This window comes from Phyllostomus discolor, chromosome 3 (assembly GCF_004126475.2).
Source record: "Phyllostomus discolor isolate MPI-MPIP mPhyDis1 chromosome 3, mPhyDis1.pri.v3, whole genome shotgun sequence".
NCBI classification, from domain to species: Eukaryota; Metazoa; Chordata; class Mammalia; order Chiroptera; family Phyllostomidae; genus Phyllostomus; species Phyllostomus discolor.
Genome location: NC_040905.2, coordinates 61,940,063 through 61,961,986, shown reverse-complemented (window position 1 = coordinate 61,961,986; position 21,924 = coordinate 61,940,063). Strand labels below are relative to the sequence as shown.

Below are 21,924 nucleotides of genomic sequence, written 5' to 3'. Positions count from 1 at the left end.
TGTGTACTAGTGTATTTATTATTTAACTGACAATGAATATTTATCAAAAGTTTCTGACTCTTGGCATTTTAACAGTCAGAATTGGCTTGCATAGTGGTACTCTGTCTTCATAACAAGGAAGTTCCTGGTGTGTCCTAGTGCCTTCACTAGTTCTTGATTCCTCTGATGTAGATAAGGAAAGGCGTCTTAGAACCTATTTGAATGGCATGGGATAGCCAATCACAAGAAGAGATTCACTGCTCTGACATGGCTGGTGGCCTAGCCTCTATAGTTGAGAAATAGTTCACCCTGGTCCATTCTAATGCAGCTTTTTTCCTTTCCAATATCCTTAATGTGCTGTTTGTTACAGATGCATTGGCTAAAGATAACCTTTGTAATGTTGGCAGATGGGGATAGCAATTGTTGTATTTCAGGATGTTCAGTTTTATTATGTTACACGAAGAAAAAGATTTTAATTGAAAACTGTTCTGTTTCAAATTCAGATATTTCCATAAAGAGTTCAGCGAAGGATTCATACTTGGCTTTGGATTTTCTTTATGTATTTTTTTAAACAATTTATTCATATAATTTATTATATATCTCTCTTAAAAAGAAAAAATGAAGTGATATGGTTGTCTTCATTCTGATGTCCTTAATTTTGTCAGCTCTGAAGAAGATAGATAATCTTGGTGTGTCTGGTGGCAGCCTTCATCAGAAGAATCTTTGTCTTCGTTTGAAAGCAGAGGCTTTGATTAAACTCTCAGATAATGAATCTTCAGAGGAAGCAATCTGTACTCTGGATCAGGTAGTCTTTTGAATTTCCCCCTTTAACTTAACTAGTTTCCCATCAACCAGGCATCAGCCACTTTTTCCTTACCACAAATGTTTTCTTACATGGATTTTGTGTTAGAGGTATGAATTCACCACATCTGTACTTTTGTGAGTCACTCACAACAAATGGAAACTTCTTGGTTAAGTACTTAGAATGCTCTTCATATGATGCAGTGTCTTTCTTTAGTTCTTCCTCTTATTCTCTTTTCTTTTTGCTCTCTTAGGTTACTACTTGATTATTACTAATTTGGGATTCTAAATTTTTTCTTACAAAAAATATTTTACTGGTTATTGACAAGAATAATTAAGGACACTGGTAGCTTCATGGTAGAGAATGTTACTTGATTTACTCAATAAAACACTAAGAAGAAGATTGATATTTAAGAATGAAACTGATTGCTTAATGTTTTTGTTCCAAGCAACTTGAAATTCCCTAGCAAAAAAACTTAACTGGTAAATCATTACTTATAACAACATAGTGTTTTTAAAGATTTTTGTTAGACGAAAGGATTTTTAATCTAAAATTAAAATTATATTACTCAGTATATTGCAAGGTTTTGATTTTAAAAGTCATTTTTTATATATTTCAAAGGGCTTTTGTATTTCATATTATTTCTCTGAAATTAGAAGGGTTGTCGGCAACCTTTAGGAACTCATATCTTGTTTTATTTTCTACTTTTCTTCCCACTGATAATGTATTTTGTGTGAATGCTCTGTAGAGGTTTTCCAATGCTTTTTTTTTTTTTTTTTTTAAGAAGAAAACAAAAATTCTTTGGCTAACTGGCAGAGTCCAGGTCTGAGAGAGAAAATGTACAGAATGACATCGCACAGTGCTAGAAAGCAAGGAAACTCTAAAGGAACCCCAGCTTTGTGTCAGAACGGCTCAGGAATTGGCATGGATTGATTGTCAGTGACTGAAGAGTGGATAGTTTGAGTACCAATTATTGCAGTGGATTGAGAGACTTCAGATATGTTTAAATTCACATGTTTATTATACAAAAAAATCAGCAAAATATCCTCAATAAAGTAAATCTTTAGGGGATGCTAAGCAGCCAATTGAAAAGAATTAAGGCATTTTCTTTTTTTTCCTGTATGACTTTTTCTGTATGACTGTTCCTGAAACTGTTCCTGCTTTTTCTGTGTGACTTCTCCTAAGAATAATCAAACAGATAATGAGAAGAGGGGAGATTTCTCTTTGTTTTAGTGTTCCACAAATGAATGATAGAATGAGAAAAATAATCACCATTTTTGCGATTTGTGCTGAATGAGTAGATCTAGGCATCGACTATCAAGGGCTGCTTATTAGCATCATGAAAAAAAAGACAACTAGACACCACCAAGTGCAAGTACACATGAGTGACCCTCGCCAAAACATCAAACCTGGATTATCCAATTTACAGACAATACAGAGGACCAAGGAACATGTCAATACCATGACAGAACATTCAGCAAAAAAACAGATTACGAGAAACTGAAAAATGCTCATATTTTTCAACAGTTAAACTATAATGGGGGGAAAAAGAGATGGAAGGGAAACCTAGAGATTAAAAGAGACTTAATAGACCTATTAGTGACTTTGAATGTATGTACCGTACTTAGATTTTGATTAAAATAAATTACTCAAATATATTATGAGATAACCGAGAACTTTAAACACGAATTGTTCGATGATGTTAATGATGTATTGGTTTTGGTGTTAATAATGGTAGTATGATTATTATTTAAACAGGAACTTAATGTTTAGATATAGATGCTGAAGTATCAGATAAAAAGTTACAAAATATGTGGGATAATCCAAGCAAGGGCATAATAAAATGGGTGGAGCTATTGAGAAGAAAAGTTTGGCTTTGAGCTAATTTTGAAGCTGGATGGTGAGTACATGTGATTGATTCTATTATACTGTCCTCTAATTCTTTTTATGTGTTTGAAATTTCTCCTAATACAAAGGTTACAGAGAATGAAAGTGGTAATAGTGATAGAAATCAGGACCTCTGTGTCTTTATTCTGTGCTCTTCTGTGGTCATTCTTTAATTGAAGTCAGCATTGCTGCACTGTATTGAAGGAGACTTATAGCAATTCTTTCCCATTGCTTTCAAGGTTTCGGATGCAAATAACGTCCCAGGACTTTTGGTTCTCAAAAGCTTGGCCTATCTGAACAAAGGCGCATTAGATGAAGCTTCAAAGGTTGTTTTTTTTAATCCAAAATGAGTTTTTTTTTTTAAGTTATTTTTATTTGGATGTGGAATTGACAGCTATCTACTTTATAGGTTATGGAAAATGTTCTGTCTTCTTACCCTGACCTAGCTGAAGCGCACGCTCTGGAAGGTTTCATTCATTTTACCAGAAAGGACTATCTACAAGCAGAAAAATGGTAAGGGTATATAGATCGCTCATAGAAGCAAGTCATATCTTAGTTTATTAAATTTTTCAAAAATTCAAAACAACTGGACTTGATAAAGATCCAATTCTGTATACATTTGATCTATGTAAGCTTTATTAGTATTTTTAAGAAATGTATTTAGCAGCTCTGGCCAGTGTGGCCCAGTTGGTTGGAGGGTTGTCCTGTAGCCGAAAGGTTGCAGGTGTCATTCCTGGTCAGGGAACGTACCTAGGTTCTGCGTTCAATCCCTGGCCCGGATGCATACTATCCCTGGTCCAAGAGCGCACAGGATGCAGCCAGTTGATGTTCTTCTCTCACATTGATGTTTCTTGCTCTCCCTTCCTCTCTTTCTAAAAGGGATGAAAAAATGTCCTCTGTTGAGGATAAAAGAGGTTTTTTTTAAATAAAAAAAGAAGTGTATTTAGCATATAACACAGTAACCATAAAAAATTTCCATTATGGATTTGAAATATGATGAACTGATTATAATGTTCAAACATAGTTTAGTGTGAACACTTAGCACTAAGCTAGCACTAAACTAGAGCTAAAGGCCATTGTCCTTTTTAAAGCTACTGTTATTGAAAAACAAATAGTTTTTTTTCTCATTGTAATCTGAGTCCTAAAGTAATGACTTGTTTCGAATTCAGCATCCTTGAATCACTCAAAACTTTGATTGTTTCAGCTAGGAGTCTGCTATATCATATATATTTCAGAATTCCTTTCTACTTCCCCTCGTGACTTAGTTTTCAGAGAGCTCTTGAGAAAGATGATGAAGTTGCTGAATATCATTACCAACTTGGGTTAATATATTGGTTCATGGGCGAAGAAACAAGAAAAGATAAAACAAAGGCTCTTACCCACTTTTTAAAGGTAAAATAAGTTCATTTAAAGGTAAAATAAGCTACTATTCAATTCTTTGTTGAAATGGATTCATTATAAAACCATAAATAATAGTTATATAAGTTACTTTAAAAATTACTACTGAACTGTTTTCATGTTTCATATCTCACACATAAGGTTTGTGAGAATGTTATGTGGGTTTTCAAGGAGAAAATTAAACCATAGAAGTGTAAAAGTTACTTATTTAAGAATCTCATGTTATAGAAAATGAGACATGATTATATCTGGAAAACAATGTTGTTTTTAGAAAATTTCCACTCTCATTTTATGGGCATATGAGCCTTATGTAATTCTAGATGTTTAACTTTTTGTTGTTTGGATGTTTAAAGTCTAGAAGTGTTTTCTTATCTTGTCTAATAAAAGCAGGGTAATGTAACAATTCAAATATCACACATCTTTTAACAAATATAACATTTTCACACTTATAAGCACACTTTGGCTTTTATGTCATTTTAAATCTTACATTAAAGAATGTTTTGGCATATTTTTATATGCCAAATAAAACTTTTATATTTAATAAAACTTTCTTTTAAAAAATACATAATACATGCATTTATCTTTTGTGTTTTATTTCGAAGGCTGCTAAACTGGATACATACATGGGCAAAGTTTTCTGCTATTTGGGTCATTATTACAGAGATGTCGTAGGAGATAAAAATAGAGCCCGTGGATGCTACAGGAAAGCTTTTGAATTAGATGACACTGATGCTGAATCTGGAGCTGCAACTGTTGACTTAAGCATGGAGCTTGAAGAGATGGTGTGTCTAATGACTTAAACATTTTTGTCATGTTTTCATGTTAAATGTAGAAGTAGAAATACTTTCATATATGTATATTTGAAAGTTATCATTATTTTTATCTTTATAGTTGCAATAGAAACTTTTTTGTCACTAAGTTTTCTTTTCTTTGGCAGACATTAAAATTCTCATCATTTATTATTGAAACTATAGTTTAGTACATACCAGTGTAAGTTTAAAAAATTAGAAGTGATAAATGAAAATATAAGGCCTGTCCATAAGGTATCCAGCCATGTAATAGAGAGATAGAGACACTTACTGAAGAAGATACAAGATACAAGAAACATTGTACATAGGACAATGATGCCTCAGTACCAAAGTAGGCACCTTAGGCCTCACATAGTTCTCCCAGTTGCCATCAGCTGCCTCGTATTTTCCTTAATCTCATTGATGGTCTGAAATCTCTTCCTTTTCAAAGGTGATTTTAGCTTTGGGAAAAGCCAGAAGTCACAGAATGCCAAATCTGGGCTGTAGAGGGGCTGAGTCACCTGGGTAATTTGATGTTTCACCAAAAAACTCTGCATAAGACATGATGCATGAGCAGATGCATTGTCCTGATGAAGCTGCCAATCAACAGGTGCCCATAGATGGGGCCTTCTGAATCATCCTGATAGTTGCAGTGGAGGAATGTTCAAGCTTAATGCAAAATTCCTTTCTCTACTTGCTCAGTCATTTTGAATGTGATGGCCATACAGTACACATGCTCACTCAATGATGTCTACTACCCCCACAGACTAATACAATGAACTCATCATTGTTCACACATGCGCATTGTAGTCCATTCTCCTTCGCTGTCAGGTTACATCATGTCACACAAACCTTTCTCATTATATTAACAGTGGGTGGACTTTTTTCTGGACGGACCTCATGTATTTGCCTACTTTACATAGATGTTCTGAAAATATAATATTTGATATCTCTAATATTATTCCTTTCTTCTTATTAGGAAGCTGCCTTAGCTATCCTGACAACAGTAACTCAAAAGGCGAGTGCTGGAACTGCAAAATGGGCCTGGCTTAGACGAGGCCTGTACTATTTGAAAGCTGGTCAGCATTCTCAAGCAGTGGCTGAGTAAGATACCTACTTATATTTAAGCTCTGTCTCACAACCTAGTGGTTTCTTAATTTAAACTCCATTTGTACCCAAAATGAACTTTACAGGTTGCCTCATACCAGGTTGTATCTTGAGGGAAGACATAGCAACAATAACAATAACAATAATTTAACATCGGTTGGTTCTTATTACCTGCAAGGCACTGGAATTGCAAAAGTGGATTAAATGATGTCCTGTAGTTAAGGAGAGAGCCAGTCTGGTGAAGTCTTAATAGTATTATACATACAGTAGGTTCTAGATAGAAATTTAAGGAACAATAAAAGCCTGGGTTAGTATCTTTGTTCTCCCACTGAACAATACATTGGTTTTGGGCAGGGGGTACATTTGGCAGCTTGAAGGGCATTTGGAGCAGCTCATTTTTAGTCATTTGGTTTGAGCTTCACTTAAGGGTAAATAAAATATACTTGAATCAAGATAAAGTTGTTTTGCCCTGGCCAGAGTGGCTTAGTTGGTTGGGCATCATCCTGCAAACCGAAAAGTTGCGGGTTGGATTCCCGATCAGGGCACATGCCTGGGTTGTGGGTTCAGTCCCCAGTTGGGGCATGTGTGAGAGGCAACTGATTGATTTTTCTCTCTCACATCGATGATGTTTCTCTCCTTTTCTTTCTCCCTCTTTTACCCTCTCTCTAAAAATAAATATTTTTTAAAAAGATAAAATTGTTTCTGATATATCTTAATACCTGGAATACAGGTATTTAAATTTTTTTTTTCTAGAAATGGAATTTAATCAGAAATTTAAAGCTTGCCTATTATTCTAGTTTTTTTTAACTGTGATGTTTCCGTTTTGGTGTAGGTTTATAAACCGTGATGAGGCATACTGGTAGGATAGGAAAGTTTTTCCAGATAGTCAAGGAAAGAAATTCTGGTCAGCACTTTTTAAAAAAAGTTATTTTGTTCTTATTCATTCCAAATTTGTAATAAAATTTCTTAGTATTAAAAATATTCAACTTACAAAAGGAACAGATATTTAAATAGAACTTTTCTATATAAAAGGAAGCATCAATATATGTGATTCATTTGAATTATTTATTTTATATTTTCCTTTCAGATGTGGAAGTAGTTCTATTGCCTTTCATCTTCTTATTTTCTTGAAATTTTAGTTTACAGGCAGCAATAAGGGCAGACCCAAAGGACTTCAACTGTTGGGAATCCTTAGGAGAGGCCTACTTAAGTAGAGGTGGCTATACAACAGCATTGAAATCCTTCACAAAAGCCAGTGAGCTGAACCCAGAATCCACATACAGTGTGTTTAAGGTTGCAGCAATACAGCAAATCCTAGGCAAATATAAGGAGGCTATTGTTCAATACCAGCTGATCATTAAAAAGAAAGAAGATTATGTGCCTGCTTTGAAAGGTAATTTTTTAAAATAATAGCTCCTTTGACTTTTATGATACTGAAGTACAAAATCCTTGAATTTCCTGAATGCATCGAACAACTTGATAAAAAGACTTCTTTAGTCAATAGCATCCAGTATGAACCTCTTATAGTATAGCTTGTTGTATACATTTGAATATAGAAACATCAACTCTTGATTCATAACCATCAGTAAATAGTAGTATGACAGAGATTTAACTTTTAGACAAATATCATGATAGATATTGGATCTGAAATAGATATCTAAAATAAGAGCTTCGTTTTCTGGAAAGCAGCTTTAATGTAAATTTATTTGAAGTTTATTCTAAGTGTTGTGTACATGTTTTAACAGCTGCCACCTTACCTGATTTCAGGTCTGGGGGAATGCCATCTCATGATGGCAAAAGCAGCTCTAGTCGATTATCTGGATGGGAAAGCTGTAGACTACATAGAAAAAGCACTGGAATATTTTACTCGGTTAGTATTATTCTTATTATTTATTGTGTTTTTTTCTTAGTATAACAATAAAGCCAAATTTAGAATAAATTCTATTTAGAATAAAAACATTCTATGTTAATTTTGTTAGTTATAGCATTCATTATTCAGAATATCAAGCATAAAGAATAACAGACAAATTAATTCTAGAACATATTCTAATGTATATGCTAGTAGTTTTGCAGTGGGGATAAGTATAATTTCTTGTTCTTAAGTGAATGACATGCTGGACATATAGGAAAGGGTGGGAAGGAAGAAGCCGCCTGATAGTGGAGCAGCGTAGTGTTCTTTCAGGAGACCTAGAAATGTATCTAGAATTAGAATGATCGGAAAAGGGGGGCTTCAGGTGCATAATGTACTTTACATCAGTGGTAAGGGCTTATTTTAAGCTTATTGGTAGGGCCCAAGGGAAAGAGAAAGAAATAATCTGATTGCTCCAGGAGATAATCTTTGTAGGAAAAAACAGTGAAGTCCAATAAAAGAAAGGCATCAGAAAAATTTGAGTAAATCTGGTATTTTATAGAACTGTAAATTCATTAGCTAGATAAAGGTGTTATTTGTGGTAGATGGCTTTAAAAAGTCAACAAGTTAGACATACATTTGAATATTTTTTGCTCTTAAACATCATTCTGTGCTTCCCTTCTTTTCCTTTCTTACTTGCCTTCTCTGTTTTCCCTTTTGATTTGGTTGCTCTAGGATTGCTCTGCTTCGAATATGAACCAAATATGAAATGAAAACCTAAGCTTTTTTTCTCCCACTGAATTTTACTGCTATTTCTCAAGTCTCACATAATGTAGCTCTTACCAAAAACAGAGGTATTGTGAAGAAGGTGTACTTTGTTGGAACTATATTTAAGAGTAAATGTGAACCTTTGAGTGATGATACTTGAGCTAAAAATACTTCCTTTCTTAGCTTGGGAAATTTTGTTTTGGAAAGCATGTAACACAACCAATTATAAGGAGGTATATAAAGCTTTGAAGTGATAATCCCAAAATTTATATTTATTTCTCTGATTAAAAGTTCACACTACTACAATACTTATGTAAGTGGGTAGAAGTTATTTCACTTCGCATATTTTTTTATTGAAATGAAAAGGAAATGAGTGTATAGACACTTAAAATTGCTTGTTTCCTTTTATGTCTCATATTTTTTCATGCTGTCAATTTTAGAAATTATGTTAAGATATTTAGGCAAAAGCACTAGAAATGTGTTGTCCTCCCTCCTGGTCCTCACAAGGGGTTTTCAGTGATAACTTTACTAATTAATCTTACTTCCCTTCAAATATTTTAGATATTGGAAAATGATTTTTGGTTGGACTCCATGAGTAGAAAAGGCAATGAAAAATATTCCATCTGCCGATCCATCTGCCAGTAACATAGCTGTTTGTGATAGTTGATTATCAAGATTTGGCCTAAATGAAATTGCAGTGTTTTATTTATAAGATCTCAAGAAGAAAAAAAATGAAAACTATAGTTGCGATTTTCTCATTCTAAAAAGAAGTTCACTTTATCATCATAATTAATTTTCTGTGGGTTTTAAGACCCGAGATACAGTGAAGCCTCAATAAGGGAACCACAATATAGTGAGGGACAACTATATAATTTTTTTTGTTTTAATTGTAAGTAGTAGTGAGAGAGATAAAGTCTATACTTTTTGTATATAATTTAAAAGAATCCCACTTTTTTTTCAGGGCTCTGCAGCATCGAGCTGATGTGTCTTGCCTTTGGAAGCTGCTTGGGGATGCTTGTACTAGCCTGTATGCTGTCTCACCATCTAAAGTGAATGTGCATGTTTTAGGAGTCCTTCTAGGTCAGAAAGAAGGAAAACAAGTATTAAAGAAAACTGAGCTCCTCCATCTTGGAGGAAGGTAATTTACAAAGATTGCCAGAGAATGACATTCAAATTAAATTAGGATGTTATAACAAAACATAATATTCACTTTTATATTTCCATAGGTGTTATGGACGTGCATTAAAACTGATGTCTACATCTAATACATGGTGTGATCTTGGGATTAATTATTATCGCCAAGCACAACATCTAGCAGAAACAGGCAGCACCGTGAATGATCTTAAAGAATTGTTGGAGAAATCATTACATGTATGATTTTGAGAAATCTTTTTATAAACTTAAAAAAAACTAAGTAGTTTTCTGAAAGATGTTTTTGATAATGTAAATACTCTAGTGATTTCACATAAACCACATTTATCTTGATATAAATGTTGACATTTAAAGGATTAAAAATTAATCTAATTTTACTTTTCAGTGTCTAAAAAAGGCAGTAAGACTCAACAGTAATAATCACTTATACTGGAATGCTCTTGGTGTAGTTTCGTGTTACAATGGTAAGAATTGCATAACACTTCAATAATTTTAGAATATTGTCTATTTCAGGTAATATGCTCAGTTTTATCAAATTCTGTATTTTTCAGGTATTGGAAATTGTGCCCTTGCTCAGCACTGTTTCATCAAATCAATCCAATCAGAGCAAGTTGTGAGTGTTCTATGTGTCTATCTATGAAAAGAACTTCGAAATTAGTGTTAATAATTTTCTGACACTTCCATGTAGACAAGGGAACTAATTTTTATACATATATATGTTTTTCAGAATGCCGTTGCATGGACCAACTTGGGAGTGTTATACCTTGCAAATGAAAAGATTGAGGTAAATGTGTTGTCTGTTTTGTCATATTAAAAGTAAAGAACATTTTCTATGTATGATCTCTTCATAATAGCTCAACTTCTTGGGAAGAAATACTATGTACATTTTTATCTATCCAGTATGCTCTCTAATGAATGTGTAAGATTTATTTTCTTTTGTACACCACTCAAGAAATTTGTGGTTTTATAATTATGTTTATTTTTCATTTAGAGATTAAAATAACTCTAGTGTAAACTGTTTGGATGTTTTTCTTTTTATCTGTACACATGTAAGAGGAGTCCCATGTAGGTGGTTTGTGGGGTAGGATGGTCGAATATGGGAAAGAATTAGCATTCTCTGTCAACTTATTTAACATTTGCTTGGGTGATTTCGATTTGACTTTAGCAGATATTAATCCCTTTGTGATCTACATGTAATTTGTCATACTCGAACAGCTATAGAGAACTGTGTATGTGTTTATAGATCATGGTTAGAAGCTTCTATAAATCTACATATAACATACCTGTATTGTTTTATGTTTTCAGCCATTATATTGAATATCACCCTTTTAAAAGTATGTTTTATTGATTATGATGTTCTGGTTGTCCCATTTTTCTCCTTTTGACCCTCTCTGCCTGTATCCCCCTTCCCTCCAGCAATCACCTCCCTTAGTTATGACTGTGGGTAATGCATGTAAGTTCTCTGACTCCTCCGTTTCCTATACCATTCTTAACCTCCTCTATTTCTTGCCTTCCCATTTTGTTTCTTAATTCCTAGACCTTTTCCCCATTTTTTCCCTTCCCCCTCCCAGTTGATAACCCTCCAAATAATCTCCATATCTATGACTCTGTTCCTGTTCTAGTCATTTGCTTAGCTTGTTTTTGTTTTTTAGATTCAGTTGTTGATAGTTGAGAGATTGTTGCCCTTTTAATGTTAGTAGTTTTGATCTTTTTCTTAAATGAGTCCCTTTAACATTTCATGTAATAATGGCTTGGTGATGATGAACTCCTTTAGCTTTACCTTGTCTGGGAAGTACTTCATCTGCCCTTCTATTCTAAATGATAGCTTTGTTGGATAGTAATCTAGGTTACTTTAGATTACTTGCTTTTCATCACTTTAAATACTTCTTGCCTGTCCCTTCTTGCCTGCAAAGTTTCTTTTGAAAAATTAGCCGACAGTCTTATGGGTACTCCTTTGTAGGTAGCTCTCTGCTTTTCTCTTGTTGCTTTTAAGATTCTCTCTCTATCTTTAACCTTTGGCAATTCAATTACGATGTGTCTTGCTATGGTCCTCTTTGGGTCCAACTGTTTGGGACTCTCTGTGCTTCCTAGACTTGTATGTATATTTCCTTCACTAAATTAGGGAAGTTCTTCATTATTTCTTTAAATAAGTTTTCAATTTCTTGCTCTTCCTCTTCCTTCTGGCACCCCTACAATTCGAACATTGGCACTTTTAGCGATGTCCCAGAGTCTTCTTATACTCTCCTTATTTTTTTGAGTTCTTATTTCTTCATTCTGTTCTGGTTGAATGTTTATTTCTTCCTTATGTTCCAAATCGTTGAACTGAATCACAGCTTCCTTCCCTTCACTGTTGGAACCCTGGCTTGTGTGATCTGGCCTGGAGCTGGGTTTGCTCACTCCTGAGGTAAAACCTTCCAAGTTTTATTCACCACACATGAAGGTGGGACTGCTCATTCTGCCATTGCTACTCTGTGCTACACTGTGTCCTCTCTGTCCTGACTGCCCGTCTCTGCCCCTCCTACCCATGTGGATAAATTTGGCTTCTTTAAATCCTTGGTTGTCAGACTTCCATACAGTTTGATTTTCTGGCAGTTCTAGATGTTTTTTGTTTTGAAGTTAGTTGTAATTCTTCTTGTGGTTAGACTAGGAGACAAAGCTAGTCTACCTACGCCTCCATCTTGACCATAAGTTCCTGAATATCATCCTTTTAAAATAGAGTTAGTAATATTCTTAGGACTGTATTAAGTCACAGCAGAGATTGCATTAGAAGACTGTAAATAAAACAAAGGAAAATAATAGTGTGAATTTTTTTTATTTTTTAAAGGAATAGACCTTTTATTTATTTTTTTGTAAATACATAAATTTTGTTTTATTTTTTTTCAGGGTTACAAGTACTTTATTTTTTTAAATTTTATTTTAATCATTGTTGCAGTACAATTTTCTATCTTTTACTCCCATCCTATCTTTTACGCCCACCCACCCTGCCTTCCCCTCCTCCCTCCCATTTCCACCTGCCCCTAGTTTTTTATCCATGTGTCCTTTATACTTGTTCCTGTAAACCCTTCCCCTTTTCCCCTGAAATTCCCTCCCCTCTCCCTTCTGAACACTGTCAGCCTGTTCTCTATTTCAGTGTCTTTGGTTATATTTTGCTTGCTTGTTTGTTTTGTTGATTAGGTTCCAGTTATAGGTAAGAGCATATGGTATTTGTCTTTCACTGTCTGACTTATGTCGCTTAGCATGATGCTTTCCAGTTCCATCCATGCTGTTGCAAAGGGTAGGAACTCCATCTATCTTTCTGCTGCATAGAATTCCATTGTGTAAATGTACCATAGTTTTTTGATCCATTCGTTTACTGATGGGCACCTAGGTTGCTTCCAACACTTGGCTATTGTAAATTGTGCTGCTGTGAACATTGGGGTGCATAGGTTCTTTTGGATTGGTGTTTCGAGGTTCTTAGCATATAATCCTAGAAGTGTAATTGCTGGGTCAAAAGGCAGATTCATTTTTAGTTTCCTGAGGAAGTTCCATACTGTTTTCCATAGTGGTTGTACCAGTCTGCATTCCCACTAACAGTGCCCTAGGGTCCCTTTTTCTCCACAATCTGTCCAACACTTGTTGTTTGTTGCTTTGTTTATGATGCCCACTCTGACTGGTGTGAAGTGGTATCTCATTGTGGTTTTAATTTGCATCTCTCTGATAGCTAGCAATATTGAGCATCTTTTCATGTGTCTCTGGATCCTCTGTATGTCCTTCTTGGAGAAGTGTCTGTTCAAGTCCTTCACCCATTTTTTAATTGGGTTGCTTGTCTTCTTAGAGTGGAGTCGTGTAAGTTCTTTATATATTTTGGAGATTAAACCCTTGTCTGAGGTATCATTGGCAAATATGTTTTCCCATACAGTTGGTTCTCTTTTAATTTTGATACTGTTTTCTTAAGCTGTGCAGAAGCTTTTTATTTTGATGAGATCCCATTTGTTTATTCTTTCCTTTATGTCCCTTGCTCTGGGGGACATATCAGTAAAAAGGTCGCTGCGTGAAATATTTGAGATGTTCCTGCCGATGTTCTCCTCTAGGACTTTAATGGTGACATGGCTTATATTTAAATCTTTTATCCACCTTGGATTTATTTTTTTGTATGGTGTAAGTTGGTGCTCGAGTTTCATTTTTTTGCATGTAGCTGTCCAGTTCTCCCAACACCATTTGTTGAAGAGGCTGTTTTTTCTCCATTTTATGTTGCTTCCCCCTTTGTCAAATATTAATTGACCGTAGAGACTGGGTTTATTTCTGGGCTCTCTGTTATGTTCCATTGGTCCATGTGCCTGTTTTTATGCCAATATCAGGCTGTTTTGATTATAGTGGCCTTGTCATACAGTTTGGTATCAGGTATTGTGATCCCTCCTACTTTGCTTTTCTTTCTCAAAATTGCAGCAGCTATTTGGGGTGGTTTATGGTTCCATATAAATTTTTGAAGAGTTTGTTCTATGTCTGTGAAGTATGCCATTGGTACTTTAATAGGTATTGCATTGAATGTGTAAATTGCTTTGGGTAGTATGGACATTTTGATGATGTTAATTCTTCTGATCCACAAACACGGTATATGTTTCCATTTGTTTGTGTCTTCCTTGATTTGTTTCTTCAGTGTTGTGTAGTTTTCTGCATACAGGTCTTTTACCTCCTTGGTTAGATTTATTCCTAGGTATTTTATTATTTTTTTTTTTTTGCTATATCGAATGAGATTTTTTTCTTGATTTCTGCTTCTGCTGTTTCATTGTTGATATACAAAAATGCCTTTGATTTCTGGATATCGACTTTGTATCCTGCTGTTTTGCCAAATTTGTTTATTAGGTCAAACAGTGTTTTGACAGAGTCTATAGGCTTTTCTGTGTACACTATCATGTCATCTGCAAACAATGACAGTTTTGTTTCCTCCTTTCCGATTTGGATGCCTTTTATTTCCTTTTCTTATCTGATCACTGAGGCTAAAACTTCCAGTACTATATTGAATAGAAGTGGTGAAAGTGGACAACCTTGTCTTGTTCCTGATCTTAGTGGAAAAGATTTTAGTTTTTGCCCATTGAGTATGATGTTGGCTGTAGGTCTCTCGTATGTGGCCTTTATTATATTGAGGAATGCTCCCTCTATTCCCACTTTGCTGAGTGCTTTTATCATAAACGGGTGCTGTACCTTATCAAATGCTTTTTCTGCATCTATAGATATGATCATGTGATTTCTGTCTTTGCTTTTGTTTATGTAAAATATGTGAAAATGTTTTTTAAAAATTTATACAAAATGCCCTGACCAGCGTGGCTTAGTTGGTTGGTCATCAAAGTGAAAGGTCACCAGTTCAATCCCCAGTTATGGCACATACTTAGGTTGCTGGTTTAGTTCCTGGTCAGGATGTATATGAAAAGCAGCTGATTAATGTTTCTCTCTCACATCTATGTTTTTCTCCCCCTCTCTCTCTTTCCCTTTTCCTCTCTCTAAAATTAAATATTTAAAGTTTTAAAAATAATTTATACAAATCAAGGTCTTAGTTAATAAACCATGAATATGGTTTATTATATGATAGCATGACACAGTTGTGCATTAGCTTAATTTTTTAGAAGAAAAAGAAGACTATTCCCTGCCACACTTAAAGAAGATTATTGCCCTTTTGCTGGGTGGGTCCAGAACCCCTAACCTGTAGAGAAATGTGCTGTAAACAGGAGTGTTCTGGTGGACACTGTTTTAAACATTGCTTATTCTGCTTAAACAGTTTTAGGTTCATATGTGTTTATGTTGAGAAGTCTGGCTTTTCTTATTCTCTTATTTTATAATTTTAACATAAACAATTTAATATTAAATTTATAAAATGACTTAATGTATTATTTTTTGCTTTTCTTTCCTAGCAAGCTCATGAAGCTTTCAAAATGGCTCAATCCCTTGATCCATCTTATTTAATGTGCTGGATTGGACAAGTAAGATATATAACATTTTAGTTATTAATAATTCTGTTGATATAAATAACTTATTAATATAAAGTGTCATAAATATCCTATTAATATAAATAACAATGATAATTATGATCACAGGTAACATTTGAGGGCTTACTTTTGCCAGTCACTGTGCTAGGCCCTTTGTATACTGAAGTTCATCTTTCATCAGTGCTTTGAGTTGGTGGTAGTTGTTAAACTTTTTATAGATGTGGAAATTGAAGCTCAGAGATCCTAAGTATTGTACCCAAGGTCATACAGCTTGCAATGATTAAACTTTGATTTGGAGGGGCTTTGAACCTCATCAGTCTGACATTATTATATTTAAAAATAAACCAAGAGCTCTCTTAATACTCATTTACACCTCCCCCCCCCAACCCTTATAAAGATCATTTTGATTATATTTTCTCAAAATTTTCATAATTTGGTTTGGTACTTGTTTATATGAATCTGCCCCCTACCACCCATCCTCCTAAATTTAGATTGTTGTATTGCCAAATAAGAATCAGGATACTTGTTCGATTCCCAGTCAGGGCACATGCCTGGGTTGCAGGCCACGGCCCCCAGCAACCGCACATTGATGTTTCTCTCTCTCTCTCCCTCCCTTCCCTCTCTAAAAATAAATAAATAAAATCTTAAAAAAAAAGAATCAGGTTAACTTGGTTAATAATCTTGAGTCTATCACTGAGTCTTTAACCTTAATAAAACTGCTGGATTTCAGTGTTTTCACCTGAAAAAGAATGGGATTAGAAAGAGTAACCTCTAAGTTCTGTGTAGTTAGAAAATTGTACTGAACTACTAAGTGGTTGATGTATTTTGGTTGGGAGAATAGTAGAAGCATGACCCATATCAGAAAGTCATAAGTCTAGGTTTTGATATTCTTTATTGTACTTTTGACTTTTTGGTCTAATTATGGTTAATTGGTGAAACAAACAGAATTAAGGCAAACTTCCTATTTCCATTAACTGTGGTAGCATTTGGGAGCAATGTCATTACTCCCAAGCTAAGCTCTGTGTAAGGTACTGAACTCAGGGGCTCAAGAATTTGCATTTCTAACTGTCCTGAGGGATGGTGCTGCTTCTGGTCCACAGAGTTCACCTGAGTAGCACTGCTTAGGTCCGCATCTTAGATGCTATCAGAAAAAATACATGTTTTTTTATTTTTCAAATATTTTAGTTCTTAAAAATAGTTTATTTCAGGAAATAACTGGTAGGTTTAATTTAAATGGTAACAATAGAAGTGAAACTTACTAATTTCTTAATTATATATTAATAATATATGATAACTAAAAAGCCCTGGTTTCTTCTGAAAGATAGATGAGGTTGAAAGTAATTTTAATTTATTACATAGTCTGTAAAATCAATAGCAGCATAGGTGTAATATTTAAAATTCTGAAGCAGTTTTAAAAAATAAACATATTGTGACTTTACCCGTATATGTGGAAACTAGGAGTGAGGACCTCCTTTTAAAAAAGCTACCCAGGTGAATCTCAGGTGATCCTGTGATAAGAATCCTGTTCCAGACAAATACCAGTATGAATAATCAAGGGTGAGAGGGGAGGGAAAAGGTTGAAGATGGAAGTTTGAAAGCATTTGTCAGCTTAAGGGCCAATTTAGTAAGTTCTTGTCCTCTGAGCGGTGTGACTGTGGTGGCCAGGACTGAAGTTGAAGTTAACTCTGCTTTTCTACTCATCTACCGATGTAAGCACAGCTCATAAACCTTTGTTTTCCCAGTTTCACTGATGATGATGATGATAATGATGATGATGATTACTCCTCTTAAACATAAGAAGAAACTCTTTTTTTTCTTTTAGGCTCTAATTGCAGAGACAGTTGGAAGTTATGACACCATGGATCTTTTCAGGCACACTACAGAACTCAGCATGCATGTAAGAGTTTGAACATTCTTCTCAAGGATTCATTAATGAGTAAAGCATTAAACCTTTTTGAGAAAATGGATACTTAGTGGTATCAGATTTTAACAACAGCATTTGTCTCTACTCTTTATTCTTTCTTGAGAGCAGAGAAACTGTCTTTAATTAAAGAAGTTCTCATCTTCATCTATTATCTTTCAAGATCTGATGAAGACATGACATTGGGATTTAGGAGATGCGGTAGTAGTGTGAATGTCAACCAAGACTCTAGAAAACACATACATAAGATACAGACTAGACTTGGTTGACATTTCTTGCTGATTTATGAAAGTGTTTTAGAAATCTTTTGATTAGTAATTATTACTTTGACCTATGGGAATGGTGCTGAGAAGAAGCAGACTGACCCATCAGGTGGGGCTCTGTTTTCTGCACTTAACTTATCCCATTTGATTCTCTTACTTAGAGTTGAAGCAAGTGATTTGAATATGGTCCTAGCTGTGTTTTATCATAGTGACCCTGTAAAGGCACCAAACAGTTGACTTAAAGAAGACTAAGATGTCATATTTTCTGTATTGAAGTGTAGTGTTTCATTACTTAATTTTTATTCACATATTTATTACCCAATGTCTGTTTTTTAACTTTGGCTTTTTTCAAGACTGAAGGAGCAATAGGTTATGCATACTGGGTCTGTACAACATTGCAAGACAAAAGCAACAGAGAAACCGAGCTGTACCGGTACAACATCCTTCAGATGAATGCTGTCCCAGCAGCACAAGTTGTTTTGAGTAAATACGTAGGTAAGGCATCTGTTATATAATGGCAAGGTGTTTTAATAACTGTTGAAATAATTTAATGAATTTTAAAAATTAATTTCAAATTAAATATTGGCTTTTCTCTCCCCAGTGGCCAGTCTACTTTTTAAACTTTATTTTAGTAAGGACTTTTGAAGAGTGATGAAATATTAGCTAATGATTCAAAATAAAGGTGACTTCTGTGTTGTAGTGGAAAGCATTCGGAGCCTGAACGGCCTGAGCTGCTGCTGCTCTGGCTCTGCCATTTGCTGTTTCTATAGCCGTAGGCCCAGTATTTAGCTTCCCTTGGCCTCTGTTAACTTTGGAAAGTAGAGGTAATGATACTTAGGTTGTAGAGATTTGAGAATTAAATCTCAAAGATAATATATTTTAAGTTCCAAATCCAATGTCTTTAACCTCCCACTTTAATACCTGATTTTTCTTTAAGATGCTGGAAAAATATATTTAGGCTTAGGAAAAGGACAGAATGCTGACGTTTTATTAACCATCTATTATAATAATTTCCTTTCCTTGATACAACTACTATTGAGTTTGACTCTCTGCTCCATCATTTAGTAGCAATGATAATACCTTAGGCATACTACCAAATTGAATTTTAGTTTTCCTGCCTATAACAAACTAATGAAAATATTGATTGCTTAGGGTTTAAATAAGATGATTTATACAAAGAGTGCAGAGTGCCTGACATACCATATATGCTCAAAAAATGTTTGTTTTACTAGCAATTTTTTATCTTTTGACAAAATTATAATAAAAGAAGGAAGGTGTTTAAGCAGGAGTATTGGCAGTTGAGTAAAAAAGGAATCAGATAAACTGTGAAAAGCAGAAGAAAAAATGCCTCACCATAGATATTGAGAGGATTATAATACTGTCCCTGCATTGAGCCTGGGGCACTCAAGTGGATTGCGCTTAGTTTACAGACCACCCCTGTGGAGCACCGATATGTTAGCAGTGTGCCAAAACCAATGACTAGTGAGTACCTGGAGCCTCTGAGAAAGCGTGTGATCAGAAATTTTATTGATAGGTTTCCTTACAGAATGAGTAACATTTAGAAAGGATTTATATAAAGAGGTAAATCTTTAACTTTCTGCAAAGTTCAGATACTTAGAACAATGAACAAATCATTTCCTGACAGCTCATTTAGTTACATTTTTAACTTTGTAATGGAGTCATAATGATAACATACTCATTTAATAAATTCAACTACATGTGCTTAGCCAAAAATAAATAAGTAAATTCAAAGAGAGACGAGGGAGAATGCAGAGAGAGCACAGTCTCATCATCTGTCCTGCTGACTGCCTCCGGGCGCCTGTGGGTGGAAGGTCCGGATCTCCTCACTCGGTTTGACTGAGTCTTGGTGACCCTCTCCTTGTGTGGTAACTTGAGGATTTTTCAGGAATAACTTCGTATGATTTTCACCTTATGCTTTGATGTCAGAATCTAACCATTGCCTAACATATGATCATACTCTCTTTTGTTAAACTATTTAAGAGATTTGAATGCTTGCTTCCCAGCACAACTTTAATCAGATCAGATGTGTTTCTGTTTTATACATCATTGGATGTTTGATGTTTTTTGACATTAAAATTTCAAAGTACTGTATTGGCAATACCAAAATCATACTCTCTTTCTAGTGTATAATACTGAGTTAATCTTCTTTTAAAAAATCACATAGAAATTGGAACACAACCATCAAGAAAAATTGTTGCTAAAATTAATCACAGGTTTAAGTGATTAGCCAAAAAACTAAATTTTCTCTATGAATTCAGTCAAGAGTTTTAACATGAGGTATGAGGTACATTTTCAAGTTATTATACCATTAGGGATAAAAATGTTTTAACTTTAAAACATTGAGTAGATAATAACTATAAATACTATTCAGTAATTTAGAAGAATTATAAAATGATTACTGGAATTTTATAGTCAAGGTAATCAGACTGCTATTCTTAACTCTGTCAGTGATCTCAGGAGATAATCTGGTATTTAAAATATTGAATTAGTTGAAAATGAAACTAATATTTTATAAACACAAACATTATGTACATGTAAAGAAAAGATATTTTTGGATTTCCAGAAAGAATTCAGAATTATGCTCCAGCTTTCACAATGTTGGGTTATTTAAATGAGCATCTTCAACTGAAAAAGGAAGCAGCAGAGGCCTACCACAGGTAACTCTGCATGTACTGGAGATGTGATTCTCGTTGTCCTTTTTGAATTTAGTCTCATTCTCATGAATAAGGTGCTGAGTAAATGTTCTGATTTCCCCCCTGGTCTTCCATAATCTATTATTATTACATCTTAGAAGGTGAAAATAGGCAGTCCAAATTTTCATCTACATTTTGGTTTTTATTGCTTAACCCGAGAGAAGGAATAAAAACAAAAAACAAACAACTCCTCCCCTTTGTCTAGCTTTATGAAATATTAATAATGTATTTATTCAGAGAAGAAATTCAGAAAAGAATGTAATTCAGGACATTATATATTTGTTTGAATCATTTCAGTCTACTCTATTATGTATCCACTGAAAAAATACTTGTCAAACTGCTGTGTGTCCAGCAGTGTCCCGGCACTGGCAGTTTAGTAGAGGGTTGAAACAGACACAGACCCTTTTCTCCTGGAACTCATGTTCTGGTTGGGGCAGGCGCACGATAAGCTAATAGACATCTGTGATGGGAATGATTGCAAAGAAAGAAAATCAAAATAAAGGACCTGAAACTACAGAGCAGGCAGTGCATTTGAGGTCGGTTTACTAAGGAGGCAGTGTGTCCTGGCCTGAACCAAGTGAAGCCACCAGCCATTCTGTGGTCAGCACAAGAGCCTTCCAGGCAGAGGGACCAGCAAGAGCACGGGCTCAGGTTCAGGAGTGGCGTCAGCATGTCAGACGCACAAGGCCAGTGTGTGTGCTCAAGTGGAATGACCAGTCAGGAAAATGGTAGGACAGGGAGTCAACCTGAAGGTTTGTTCTCTGCAAACTAATTGATTCATGAATAAGAAAATGACTGTTGATCTTGTGAGGACCAGATAACTTCTGGGGTACATCCTTGCCCTCAGTCTAAATAAATCAATTTTTAGAAGAGGCCTTGTTAAATAAAAAAATGAGTAATCAAGGTGTCCTAAATACTTTGTCCCTTTTTAATGGATCTCTGTAGTTCAAAGGCATAATCACTAGATGGTACTGGAGGCTGCATAATGAAGTTCTTATTTTTTCAGGTGTATGTGGAGAGAGGTTTATAAGAAACCACAATTCTATTTATTTCATCCTCACAGTAAACTTACCAGTAAACAAACTATATGAATATGATAGAATACAACAGTAGGCGGGATTTTTAGACAGAAAACTAGACAGCTTTAGGGTGCTCACTTTTGGGGGATACATATTATAACTGCACATATAGTGAATATGACACTAGTTTTACCTTCAGCCTAAAATGGCAGCTCCATGGTCACTTGGATACACATCACCCTTTCTTTTTTAAATTTTTAAATTTTATTTTCTTCATTTTTAATTTTATTGTTGTTCTATTACAGTTCCAAGTTTTC

The 21,924-nt window shown here is 34.7% G+C and overlaps 1 protein-coding gene across 4 annotated transcripts in view; it reads left to right on the top strand.

The window, feature by feature from the left end:
• TTC37 (tetratricopeptide repeat domain 37) overlaps positions 1–21,924 on the top strand; it is a 79,039-nt gene that overhangs the window by 24,033 nt on the left and 33,082 nt on the right. For all 4 annotated transcript variants that reach the window (XM_036020554.1, XM_036020555.1, XM_028509993.2 and 1 more), the window contains 17 exons: positions 645–784; positions 2,908–2,994; positions 3,078–3,181; positions 3,934–4,060; positions 4,669–4,848; positions 5,834–5,958; positions 7,101–7,354; positions 7,729–7,831; positions 9,540–9,716; positions 9,805–9,949; positions 10,116–10,194; positions 10,282–10,343; positions 10,458–10,514; positions 15,616–15,684; positions 17,513–17,587; positions 18,228–18,369; positions 20,459–20,552. In XM_036020554.1, coding sequence (XP_035876447.1) covers positions 645–784; positions 2,908–2,994; positions 3,078–3,181; positions 3,934–4,060; positions 4,669–4,848; positions 5,834–5,958; positions 7,101–7,354; positions 7,729–7,831; positions 9,540–9,716; positions 9,805–9,949; positions 10,116–10,194; positions 10,282–10,343; positions 10,458–10,514; positions 15,616–15,684; positions 17,513–17,587; positions 18,228–18,369; positions 20,459–20,552 — 2,020 coding nt within the window. The remainder of the gene's footprint in view (positions 1–644; positions 785–2,907; positions 2,995–3,077; positions 3,182–3,933; positions 4,061–4,668; positions 4,849–5,833; positions 5,959–7,100; positions 7,355–7,728; positions 7,832–9,539; positions 9,717–9,804; positions 9,950–10,115; positions 10,195–10,281; positions 10,344–10,457; positions 10,515–15,615; positions 15,685–17,512; positions 17,588–18,227; positions 18,370–20,458; positions 20,553–21,924) is intronic.